At 39.6% G+C, this 13,323-nt stretch overlaps 1 protein-coding gene across 32 annotated transcripts in view; it reads left to right on the plus strand.

Annotated features, from left to right (window-relative positions):
- Window positions 1-13,323, plus strand: part of LOC107269990 (plasma membrane calcium-transporting ATPase 3) — a 128,900-nt gene that overhangs the window by 65,075 nt on the left and 50,502 nt on the right. For 19 of the 32 annotated variants that reach the window (XR_003060372.1, XR_003060373.1, XR_003060370.1 and 16 more), the window contains exons 1-8: window positions 3,191-3,329; window positions 3,811-3,845; window positions 8,693-8,978; window positions 9,101-9,295; window positions 9,721-9,783; window positions 12,154-12,380; window positions 12,664-12,799; window positions 12,939-13,073. Coding sequence is in view for 23 of the 32 variants with exons in the window: in XM_025087404.1 (XP_024943172.1) it covers window positions 8,822-8,978; window positions 9,101-9,295; window positions 9,721-9,783; window positions 12,154-12,380; window positions 12,664-12,799; window positions 12,939-13,073 (913 nt within the window). In the remaining 9 variants the exon portion in view is untranslated. Of the gene's footprint in view, window positions 1-3,190; window positions 3,388-3,578; window positions 3,720-3,780; window positions 3,846-4,709; window positions 4,857-8,692; window positions 8,979-9,100; window positions 9,296-9,720; window positions 9,784-12,153; window positions 12,381-12,663; window positions 12,800-12,938; window positions 13,074-13,323 lie in introns of those variants that run through there. The other 13 variants (XM_025087396.1, XM_015744519.2, XM_025087401.1 and 10 more) reach the window with 11 other exon arrangements.

Consider the following 13,323-nt stretch of genomic DNA (forward strand, 5'->3'; position numbering starts at 1 on the left):
CGATCGAAGCAGCGTAAAATAAAAAAAAAAGTGGCAGAGCAATTTTCTTAGCGCAATAGACTGCCGCACTGTGGTCACGTGGGCTCTCTTTTATGTGTCACAGTAAAACTGCTTAGCGTGACTTTAAAGAGATAAAAGTGTCATTTTGAAATTGCGAGATTATCTTGCATTTACTGGTATTACTATAGGCATGCATGATGTTAGTGCCATTTTGTACTTTATCTATAACGGGTGATCCTGGTATTGGGTGTATTTATTTTTTGGAAAATTAAGGAACACGAGTATCTTGATTTAGCGCAACGCTAAATACGTGTTTTTCATGTTTTAGATGAAATTTGACTTTTTTATCGATAAGCTGAACTTTTGTGGATTAAAATTTTTTATTTTCTTCCCTCTTCCTTTCTTTCTTGTTTCTCGTTATTCTCGAAGAGAAAATTCATTGGCAGCCCGTGTCAACAAGACTGATAATCAGTGTCGTGGCTTTCGCCACGTTGTCATACGCCACTTCCCAAAACCGATAGCGACCATTCTGCAGTCACTGGCTATGGCGGGGCTAATGGGAAATTTCCATCCCTTAACTCACTCTGACTCATCCGGAGCATCCGAAAGCTTGAGAGCCTTATCGTTGGAAATGCCAAAGTACAGCTCACGCAATCTTTGACGCATTACGAGTTCAGCCACTGGTTCCTTGTCCAACTAGCCTCAGGATTTTTACTGTAAATTCAAGGAAGCAAAATGCTTCTTATCCTCAGTTCTACTGTTTGGGGTCGCGGTTAACTTCAATGCTTAATCGGATAATAATTAACCATGACCTTGCTGTGGTGAATTATTTCACCCAATAAACCGATCTGATCTACCGTACAACTGTTTGTCGGTATTTCTACAAAAAATCAATTGAAAAATTGTGCTCTGATGTCAATCGATATTGTTAAAGAAAGAATTTTTTTTAAATTCAGAAAAAAATTCTTGAGTGGCGTCAATTAGTAGTTAAATTTTTTTTTCTGTTTCCTTCCCTCGTGGTATAAACGTCGCACGGCGAAAGAGAAACTCGTATTTTTATCCATGAAAAAGTTTGCACAAATCGTCTATAAAGTTTTTTATCCGGATTTACCGAGTATAAGGGATTGGTCGAGTCATTGTTAGGGGGACAGTTGGATAAGGGATGGGAGAAATAGAATTGAAACGAAAATGAGTAAATGATATAATTTTTTTTTTTTTTTTTTTTTTTTTAAAAGTCGAAGAAGACTCGTGGTATAAACGTCGCACGGCGAAAGAGAAACTCGTATTTTTATCCATGAAAAAGTTTGCACAAATCGTCTATAAAGTTTTTTATCCGGATTTACCGAGTATAAGGGATTGGTCGAGTCATTGTTAGGGGGACAGTTGGATAAGGGATGGGAGAAATAGAATTGAAACGAAAATGAGTAAATGATATAATTTTTTTTTTTTTTTTTTTTTTTTAAAGTCGAAGAAGATATTTTTGTATCGTATCTAATTTCCAAATTGACGAATCTCCTGTCTTGTCGAAAATGAATAATTACTTTAACCGTCTCAAATTCAAAGCATCCACGTTATCAATACTTTTTTCTTTCTCTCCTTGCGCTTTTTGCTTATTCATGCGCGCCAATTTTAAACGCGTACGCGAAACTGGAACGCGACCCTGCAATTATAACCTAAATCGAAACTTTCATAGAATTTAACTACCGGTGAACTTCTTAGATCGCGGGGACACGTGACGGCAGTACAAAAGCGTCGCCGGTCGACGACGCTTATTCGACGCCATAAATAATTCTCGTTAATACCGCAAAGACTACCAATACGATCTTACGTATTCCTTACGTTTGTATGCCATTGTAATTTCGTCAAGTCGTCAAGTGATTTTTGCGTGTTTTCATGAAAATATAAAAATCATTGAAATCCCACGTTTTTATGTTTTTATGTTTTTATTACACATAAGTTGAATTTCCTTGAGATTCCACAAATATAAGAAGATTTGACAATTAGTCATCGAGAGCCCCGGTAATATCACGGTTTGTCGATAATCCTCTTGATTCTCACTATTGACGTCAAAGCTTCGCGCTTGATAATCATAAATATTCTGTGGCCTTTATATAATAATTAATTTCGTCGTGTTATCAATCGTCAAGCCGATAAGCCCGCCGATGTTACTTGTTTCTGTACCGAATTTGTCGACTGTCATTAAAGATAAGAATCTCCCAGGCGTGCGTCTGTAGCTAATGAGAAATTTTAGATAGACAAGATACGTGTTACATAAGAAATATATATATATATATATATATAGTATGTAAAATCTGAAACATCAGATTCCCACCAATGGTTCCCTCTACAACTAAATTAACAGTAAGGACAACAGGTGCCTCGAAAGTTAGTGCGAAAAAATAAATATATATATTCCGCGTGAAAAATAGTATGTAAAATCTGAAACATCAGATTCCCTCCCAGGCGTGCGTCTGTAGCTAATGAGAAATTTTAGATAGACAAGATACGTGTTACATAAGAAATATATATATATATATATATATAGTATGTAAAATCTGAAACATCAGATTCCCACCAATGGTTCCCTCTACAACTAAATTAACAGTAAGGACAACAGGTGCCTCGAAAGTTAGTGCGAAAAAATAAATATATATATTCCGCGTGAAAAATAATAAAAAATGATAAAAAATGACAGCAGCGGGACCTTTTATCGCTATTACGCGATACCCCAAAAAAGTATATTATTTATCAGTCAAAAAAAGGAATCCAAACGAATAAAATGTTACGCGTACCGAATTGCTGTATGCGTTTCCACATATTTATGTAGCGCAGTCCTATGTGCTGTGTTTATAGAAAATATTAATGGGAGAGATGGCACTGCTAAGTAGACGTCGGTATCGGTTGCAGAATTAAAGTGAAAAAGGGCAGGATCGCCGTTACTCGGGGCGACCTATCAGAATGCAACAGTGCGTAGTGCGTTGGGCCTAGTGAAACTGCTGGGACGTCGAAGGGGCCGGGTAAGAGGAAAAGGTGGGAGAAGGCAGAAGCAGAAGCAGTGACAGTCATGACGAGGGAAGCCAAAAGGCTCGCGATATCAATGATCAAACAGCGTCGTGTATGAGCGTCGAACTCCCGTAGGTCCCACCGCCGAGACGCCTGTAGCATCGAGTCACTCGCTAACTCACTAACTCAGTCAGTCAGTCAGTAACTCGCGCGCTAGTCGGTTCGCTCAGGCGGTGCTTGTTTTTATTATTCCTCCCGTTCGAACGGACTGGAGCGTTCCACGCCGGTTTACTAGAGCGCGAGTCACTCGGATTCAAAATTTTTAAGTTGGTTCTCTTCTTTTATTTCGTTACATTTTTTTTCTCGTTTTATAAAACAAAAAAGGTTATACCCGAGGCTACTTTCAAAATTGCTGTCAGTCTCTTGGTGCGGTTAAAAAGAAAAGAAAGAAAGGAAGGAAGGCTGTCAGAGTGGCCTGTGCTTTGAAAATTTGGCAAAATATTGCATTTCTACCTTTTTTTAGGATTTTTCCTTTTTTTCTTTTTTTCTTGACTACCCCATGTAGGCTCTGGTGTGTTTCGTACGTCCCGAACCAACGGTTCGTACGCACTACCGTTATTGCGGTAGGTACGGGATGCACTAGCACCTCAATTCTTGACAGTGTAAGCGGGTTGCCAACGAGCGACCTAGTAGTGTCGGCGTTACAGTTGTGTGTTGTGTGTGAATTTTTGTTCTACTTTTTTTTTTATATGTATACCTCAATACTGTGTGACACAGAATTAACGTGTTACCCTAATTGGATTTTAGACACTGAATTCGTTCACGCCGGAATCACGGGCAAGGTAATACATAAAAAATGACATTTTTTACTAGTGCGTTTCCTTTAATTCTACCCTTGTACGATTTTTGTTTTCATTTAAAGTTCACGGTTTTAGCCTTGATTCGTTTGCAGTTTCTTGAATGTCTACTGTTGTCCGACGGGACCAGTGGTTATTGATTAATTCATGATTGTCACGTGTCTCTGTGTGAAGACGATGACGAACATGGGACGTGAATGTAGAAGCGCAATGTTTATCTTCACTCATTTTCGTTAGTTTTATTTATATTCGTCGAGTTTCTCTTCTCTTTTTGCATTGACCTGGCCTTCATCCCGAGGAAAGTGGCAGATACCAGTTATAGTAGTGTACCGTAAATCGGCGTGACTTATCGTATAAGGACTTAGCAACGGAAGCGCGACGCGATGACTGTGCCTGGATCGAAATAGAATTACGAATGAAAAATGACGTAAACAGTGGTGATGCTGCTGCTGCTGCTGCTGCTGCTGCTATGGTTGCTTGTACAGTCTAAGTATCGTACTCGTTGAGGCCAGTCTGAAATTGGTCAGGAAATTGCGAATGAAAATGATTTACCTGATAAAATAAGGTAGATGATATCTGATATTTTATCTGTAAACTGGTTTCCCTCGGTCTTCTACGGTTTCCTTTGGCTGATTGAGAATCGACAGGAAACTGGAAATCGTTTGAAAATGAGACGGAGCAACGGCACTACGGGAAATTAAAGTAGAAGCCTTTTCCGTTCCTCGGAATCTCTGCTCTAGACTTTTTGTGCTTCATATTGATGTTGATGTTCTGACTCAGAGATGGCGCCACTGCGCCAAGTCTCTAAGGTGCGTTCGCGCTAACTCGGCGCCGCCTCGCTATCGATGGCTGAAGTTCTCGTTATGTTTCACCGCGTTCGAGCGCCAGGGAAACTCTACTCTCCCCGTTAACGTGCCTTGATGGTTTCCTTTCGGACGCGGATATTTATTTGAGTGTTTATTGTACACGGTGCTCCCTTGGAAATTTGCCGTTAAGGTAATAATACTTTGCATGGATATTTTACACGAGTTATGCCAATGCTCGTACGTCATGGGTCGCGCCTGTGAATATCGATGCTTTGTTTTTTCCTCCCTTCTATCTTGTATTTTATGTCCCTTGGTTTACTCACTTCTATTCGTTAATTCTCGTTTCTTTTCTTCGTGCTCTTAGCTAATTCTTTGGAACTCTACTTTTCTTCGATCGGCTTATGTTATCCGGTGTGGTTCTCTGATTTGCCACGAATTTATTCTTACGCCCTGTTGACACATAACCTCTTCAGCTGGATAGGTATAGAGCACATATATTTTCTTAGGGTAACTGTATTTGTTTAATCGAAAAAAATACTGGATCACATTTGGCAACTTCTGTCTTGCGGTTAGTTTCTTACCCTTGTTAATGTTGAAGAATCTCTTGCCATGCTTCGAAATGTCTGATGTCTCTTTGGTCTCTACTTATTTTTATTTTTGTCAGCAGCTTATAGCCTGTAGCATGCACATCTTTGATTTAATAAACATTTCTAACGATAAAAGTGTCTTTCGTCATGTCTTCTTTGTCAAAGGATTAACTTCTTCGGATCATATAATATTAGAGAATATTTGTACATTTCTATAAGAGTGTGATAGATGCTTAGGTTTTCTTATGAATAATTCATCATAAGAGCATTTGCTGCTTCGTTTAATTACTTTATTTATTTTAATTTGCGTCCATTATGTTTGATAAACATTTTTCTTCATAGGCCATTTAAAGATGGTACTTGTATTATTTAATTGTCAGTTAGTGTCAAACAACCTGTAATCAACTACCATTATGAAATTGTTATTTAACAATGTATCATGCAGAGAACTATAATAAACCTCATGAATTACATGATATAGTACCTATGAAATTTCTAAGAAAATACAGATTCATGGCTCCGTTTAAGCAAACATTGAATTTTTAAAGGAGGAATCATTGACATAGAGTAATAATAACAAAATCCACTTCACATTCACGGTTGCCTCTTCTCTATCCAATGAGATATGTAGTATCGCAATAAGCATCTTACCCAGTATAGATTATCAAAGTGCCAATATTAGCATAACAGAAAACTCTACTGATATCCCAGTAGCATCGGTATACCGTCGAACCAAAGTGAGATCCTAGAATATTAAGTTCATCCTGTCAGTGTGCACGCATAAAGATTAGTTTTATTCAAATCTCAGTTATTGATTTCTCCAGTGACCTTGTCATGTCTAAACCAGAAGCTCACTATAACCTTCTCGTACAATTCAGTGTAATCAATGATGCTGAATGATTTCCTATAGAACTGAAGATTTATATTGTTCATTCTACTTGGTCTGTATCAAAGAGCAACACTGTAGTATATTGAATATGCATCTATTAATAAATTTTAGTAATATGGAACGTGAAGTAAAATATATTTCTGCAGCATAACTTTTCCTTGCGGATGAAAAAAATGTATTAAAACAATTAGCAAAAAAATCTGCATTCCTACCATTAACTTTCAAATGAAATATAGAGCTGTTTAACAATCGCGTTGAGTTTCTCCGAGTTTCTACAGCTATTGATTATACATAGATTTTCATAACTACACACGTCACTTATACCGTGTGTAATGCAAAGCAAATTCGCTTGCTATTTATAACAGTGACAATAAGAGAAACTTCATGTGACTGAACAAAGTTTATATCTAAAATCAAGCCAGGCATTATGTCCATAATGGAAGAGCACGCAGAGACAAGTAGCATGCAGGGCATTCATTCACAGTACTGTGCACTTTAATGTAATTCCTTTTTATACCTCACTGCTGACAGCAGCCTTGACATTCGTAAAAAATTGAGCGAGTCCTCTGATAAATACATTAAGCCCACACTATATTTCACCGAGCATCAGGAAGACGCTCTTTATTTCGAATTTATCATTAAATTAAGATCCTTCCTTTCTCGATGACATTCTCTTCGTGGAAGGATACGTAAAAATAACTTACATCCTGCATTATCCAGTTCGTTCTAAATAGAAAATTCCACACCGTCGTCGACGCTTTCGCATTTTTCAGTCGGCTTAATTCGCACCATGACGTCATGATTAATTTTGGGCCCCATATCCTACGTCACTCGTTACGGAATTGGCATTTCTTGTGGGAACGGCCGGTCACGTGACCAGTACATTCTGCATCAGCCGAGCATGCGCACACAGTGGCTTCGTTTTCTAGAACCACAAAAACAAAAAGAAAAAAAAACAAATTTTTGAATTTTCCTTAACAAAAACGATCGGGCAGACCAATGGAAATTTTCGAAAGACTCTCTATTAACAATACTTCCTTAATTTATTTTGGAAACATAAAAAAATGTTATTCAGGTGCATCTCTGTAAATACAGCATTATCGATAAGGAGAAGTGTTGCGTCTAATTCCGTTTAATAGTCTCTCCAACGAAAATAAACGAGTGTAAATAAAATAGCGACTAGCCACACATCTCGAATGCCAGATCCGACTGACTCACATAACACAAACTTAATCGGAAATGAGTTACGTAAATGTAGCTTGAAATATAATCGTTATCTGTCTGACCCTAACTCCGTGTAATCCGCGAATAGCTGCGTGTCAATGATCTTATCTTTATTATTATTATCGTGCATAAATGTATGTAATAACGTGCGTTCTGCTACGCTAGAATCCTGTATACGAACGTATACAGGATATTTCAATTGGAACGTACTAATTACATTTGACAGCTGTTGCATTTGTCCGAATACAGTTAGGACAGGTGAAACACGTGACTTCTATGTCTATACATTGCTAAGCTATAGATATACAGTCCATACATTTTAGTTATTGTTTGATGCGGACGATAAATAATCATTCTTGTCAAACGATGGTCAATCAAAATCATTGTATGACAGTTATCGAGTACTGACTAGTCCGTTTAAGCCCTGTATACGTTACCGAGGGTAAATTGCCCCACGCACGATAATTTAATCGAATAATTCGCGTACCTAACGAAATCGGTTTTATTGGGTTCCTGGGTTGATTTATACTTTCCTATATAAATTTTATCATCGGCAACTAGCAGCAGACACACCCGTCCCCGCGTGGCTGTAAACCCCTCAGGGCGATTGACACGTGAACTTGGGTGGTATGTCGGCATCATCTCTTAATACGTATGAATAAACTTGAGAAACCTGTTGATGACTCCTACGTTATATTACGCGTACACACGCATCAGTAAATTTGTACGTTTAGGGAATTGATGATCAGCTTGGAAATTGTTTCGTTATCGTTGTTATCGGTGACGACACAGAGGGTATCCCTTAAATGTTCTTGGACCAATTTGCAATGCCAATTGAAATTTAGAAATCCAACTGGACGGCTCGATTAATGTCGGCTCCACTTTATTAAGCGTTAATTTGCGACTAGCGCTGTCCTCTTGGCTATTAGGCTCGTAACCCTTATTGATCCGCTACCGCTATCACACCGCCGCATGTGCATAATTGCATATTCAAGTCGGTACCACACTCATCGCCGTGTACGTTAAATGGAAACTGAAGCTGCGTTCGTGAACCCCACGTTCACCTACACGGCCGCGCCATGTGTACGCATCTTGTTAGTCAGATTCCTGTGGACAATGATCCAATAAATGCACAATGACAATTAATTAAGATAACTGCGGATCATTTTATCTGGCTATCTGAGGCTCTTATTTTCTTTCTTTTTTCTCTTGGACAAGATACGCGATTCTCCCGTATCTCGTGTACGTGCAAATTAGCATTGTACGACTGTTGTCTGTTATCTTTAAAAATCGATGTATCTCAATGGATGTTTCTTGCTGTTGCAGCTATTGGAGCTCCGCGACTGGTTGGAGGCCGAGGGAACAGTGCCAACGAGGGAAGCCGCAGGAGTGGATAATTTTGGGGGTCTTGGAGAAAAGAAGTTGGCACAAGCCAACGTAAGAGATTGAGAGAAAATGGCGACGATAGACGGCCGGCCGGCCCAATATGGAATCACCCTCAAGCAGCTTCGGGAGCTCATGGAGCACCGAGGCCGCGAGGGTATCAACAAAATCAATAGCCATGGCGGTGCGCAGGAGATCTGTAAAAAATTGTATACCTCGCCGAGTGAAGGTAAAGCACTTATCAGATAATTATTAAATAATTGCCAAAGAAAAAATTGGTCCTGTAGGTACTGGGCCTTGTGTGCTTGAAAATAAAAAAAGTAATAATAAAACCTCCTTTACTTCCAACAGGTCTCAGTGGCTCAGCGGCTGACATGCAGCACAGGCGAGACACATTCGGTTCCAACATGATACCTCCGAAACCACCAAAAACCTTTCTACAATTAGTATGGGAAGCGCTGCAGGACGTTACGTTAATTATCTTGGAGATAGCTGCCCTGGTCTCGCTAGGTCTGAGCTTCTATCAGCCGGCGGACGAGGAAGAACGTACGTAGCGAGTCCAGTTCGATCTTTTGGTGTACCCCCCGCCCCTCTCTCATCATGCTCTAGGTTCTGCTTCCGTTGTCTCTACATTTCCAACAACAACAACAACAAAGATATACGCGTGGCGTATATCCTCTGAAACCCCCTTTACATTAACTCTATCTGCATATCCTTCGTCGTGCGCCAAGCTTTGCAGGTTGGATCTCCTAAATGGAATCTGTGCAGTGACAATGTCGCGTCGTACCTCCCCCTAGTCAAACGAATACAACGCAAATAGCGCCGTAGTAAAAGAGTAATGGCCATAAGATATTTGGAATAAAACAAATAGAAGTAACTCAACCTAACTAGATTAAAGGTATCCATGAGAATGTCTAGTTGTGCCAGGTGTGTGTCTCTCAAGAGAATTTCTTTTTTATTCGCACTCGTAGCCGAAACCAGGAACGATGCTTCTACCGTCTATTACTCCAACGACGGTTCGCAGGCGAAAAATAGTTAAGTGACGAACGAATAGTTGGTTTTTCTTTTTTCTTCCTTTATTCACTAGAACAATTTGGCTAACGTGTGCGTGGTAGCAAATTCTATGGAGTCGGTAGAACGTTAAACGTTATTTTTCTTTTCTATCTTTCTCTCGTTCACTTTGCGTTCTGTCAATCTGTTCCTTTTTTTTTTTCTTTTTTTTTTCACTGTTTATCGTCTGGTTTCATTTCTATCGTATTCTGCGCTCAGATTCGGCAAGTCCCTTCTTACGTATGGACATATTAGTTGTCGTATATGTCGCTCTGTTATCTCTATCTGTGTCGTGTCGACGTACGTGTGTAGGTAAATTATTATTATTGTTAATTGTTTTTTTTTTTTTTTTTCATTTAGCCTCGTGACGACAGTGATTCCCAGACGATTGTTATCATAAATCATATTTTATTGGAATGCGACAGCAGGGTGTCTATTTTCACGTTGGTGCTGTTATCATTCGAAAAATTGTGACTGGAAGAACGGAAGTTCGTATATGGAATGTTAATCTACAGTTTTTTTTCTTTCAAAAATAGTGATCTTAATAGCTACTATATATAGCGTATCATGTTTTTCCTTTTATCATAATTTGGGAAACACTGATCACGATGAAGATTCGAGGAATGTTCTACACGAGGTACAACGCTCCTTCTCTCCCTTGCTTTTCACGATTGTTTCCGAACTTTCGAGAGCACACGTTTTTTCACTTGGTTTATTTGTTTTCTTCTTCTTTTTTTTTTACACTCATTCACACTTTATCGACATTCAAGTTTTATTCGACGTTTATCGCTTATTTGGTTTTACTGTACATATCCTGACTCTTTAGATACGTGTTCGTGTAATTGGATGCAAGCATGGCCTCTGTGGAATTCGTAAAGCTTTCCTCTTCCTCACGACTACTCGAACCACTATTACGAATTTCATGACTGTTACGTGGAAACAAGCAATAAATGTCAAATTGCACATCCTCCGGCAATGTCAGTGACAGCGACAAGAATTCAGTTGAAGAACTTATATAGTCAATCATTATTGTTATAAAACGATTGTTCGTGTATCACGTGTAATCAGTGTACGGCACGACTGAAAAAAAAAAAATATTGTTTTTTATTAGTTGTTCAGGAATCCAGTGTCAAACCTGAACACCAATGCATCCTTGTCATTCTCCTTATTACCACGTGGTGCCCAATTTCATCCCTAAACTCAGCATCTTTAATGACGTGCCAAAAACGGTTTTGAGGAAAGTGTTGGAGGAATTAGAAAAAAAAAAAAAGTGAACTCGCATCTGCTTGAATATATCCTCCAAGGATCTCTTCTCTACTCTGTGCACCTCGAATGCATCCTGTTGTGCATGTGCGCCACGTGCATACGTAAGGTCCGGATATAAATATGTATGAATATGGAAAAATTCCTTATGACGAAACATATAGTATTTTGCTGCTTTACATAAATTCTTGTTGTTCAGCTGTGTCGACACTTCTCAATCCCTATTACTTATGTGCTGGTTTGTACTGCACGGATGGATGGTCTTGCTGTGTGTTTTGTATTCAGGATATACGTATTCCGAGACCTGATGCGTGCGCGACGTGTAATTACTTTGGATGGGAGAGACGAGAGATTAAATGAAAAGGAGAAAAAGATGCAAATTCAATATCGAAAGTGACAGATACATTTGCTTGAGGATTCTATATATATTTTGTATTATCTTGTTCTTGATCAGCCTCTTCCTTTCTCGGGAGGCTGTGTGTCCTCGTCCACGCATTCACTGGTTACGCGAAGCTGTATGGACCTCTTGACGGAATTTCATATATATTTTTGGGAGTGACAAAAAACTTTTCGAAAACCGATCGTTGTACTAAAGCTCATTTAATTTCTGTCACTTTTTCCTCGTTTAGGCATCAGGGCGAAATTTTCGAAAAATTTTTTTCTTTTTTTTTTTTTTTTTTTTTTCGAAAAAGAGAAATTACTCAATTAGTGTTTATACAACTTTTTTTTCTGTTAATTATGGTAACGATGAGAAATGTCGATAGAGTGAAGAAAAATTGTGAGACGAAAAATTCAATTGTGCATCGATGTATTGTCGTTTGGATATCTCACTTGTGGGAATGCCTCTCTGTAAGTTTTGTCTCTGATTTCGTCGCACAAGAATTTTCCAATCTCCTCACGGACGATCGTCCCTTATCGTGCGGCTCTCACTGATAAGAGGACTTTCGAAAGGTTATCCCGTGTCCCTGATACTTGAAATGCCATGTATTCCTAGCAAGTGCGATATGGAGGAGAGCGGCTGTCGCTCGTCTTCGAATATTTCCATGAAAATTACGAATGCCAATTTTTAACTGTTTCCTAAACTATTTCAGCATTGGTAGACGAGGACGAGTCGAAGTACGGGTGGATAGAGGGTCTCGCCATTTTGATTTCCGTAATCGTCGTGGTGCTCGTCACGGCGTTCAACGATTACTCGAAGGAGAGGCAGTTCAGGGGTCTTCAGAGCCGGATAGAAGGAGAGCACAAGTTCTGCGTTATCCGGCAGGGAGAGGTCAAACAGATATCGGTGTCCGACATTGTTGTCGGCGATATTTGTCAGGTATGAATTTTTATATCTTCAGCCTTATCAAACGTTTCCACGTCGTCGGCAAATGGTCGAACGTGACGCCGATGGGAGGTAAGTGGTGGCGACTCTGCGCACCTAACGCAAGAGTACCAAATACAATGATTCCCGTGCAACAACATTTGACCAAGTTTTAATGGCTTTCGGAACACTTGGTACCTCGTGGAAACTTCTGACGATCCAAAGTATCCTGGACCACGTGATCCAGCCATTAGCAGCCGATCTTTATTGTGCTTTTTTTTTATTTTCATACGTTCAGATCAAATACGGTGACCTGCTGCCCGCTGACGGTATCCTTATACAAAGCAACGATCTCAAAGTGGACGAGTCCAGCTTGACTGGAGAATCGGATCACGTTAAGAAAGGCGAAGCTTTCGATCCGATGGTGCTTTCCGGTGAGTCTTACCAAATAATCTTACTCTGACTCTCGCTTGTAATAATTGCACGTCTCTTGTGCCGTAACGAGGGAACAAGCAGCGACGAAGATTTGCGAATAGCTGGAGTTGTCATTGTTTTTGTTTTTCATTCTGTCAGGTACCCACGTGATGGAGGGCTCCGGCAAAATGTTGGTGACTGCCGTGGGCGTAAACTCTCAAGCCGGTATCATCTTCACCCTCCTTGGCGCAGCGGTGGATCAGCAGGAGCAGGAGATCAAGAAGATGAAAAAAGGTATGAGATTTCTCTTCGAGAAGGAAACACTTGAAGCCAGGTTTGCCAATATTGCGTTCGCTACACTTTAACTCGGGCGAAACAAACAAGAGAAACTTTCTACGAGCGACACTCCACCTTGGAGATTACAACGTCCACTTCCGCTTCCGGACGTAAGAGGATTAGTCAATTGTTCTTGTTGAACTTGCAAAGTGCCTCGTGAAACTGCAGGTCAATCTTTTTTTTTTTTTTTTTTTTTTTTTTATAATTT

This window comes from Cephus cinctus, unplaced genomic scaffold, assembly GCF_000341935.2.
Source record: "Cephus cinctus unplaced genomic scaffold, Ccin1 Ccin1_scaffold0695, whole genome shotgun sequence".
Taxonomy (NCBI): Eukaryota; Metazoa; Arthropoda; class Insecta; order Hymenoptera; family Cephidae; genus Cephus; species Cephus cinctus.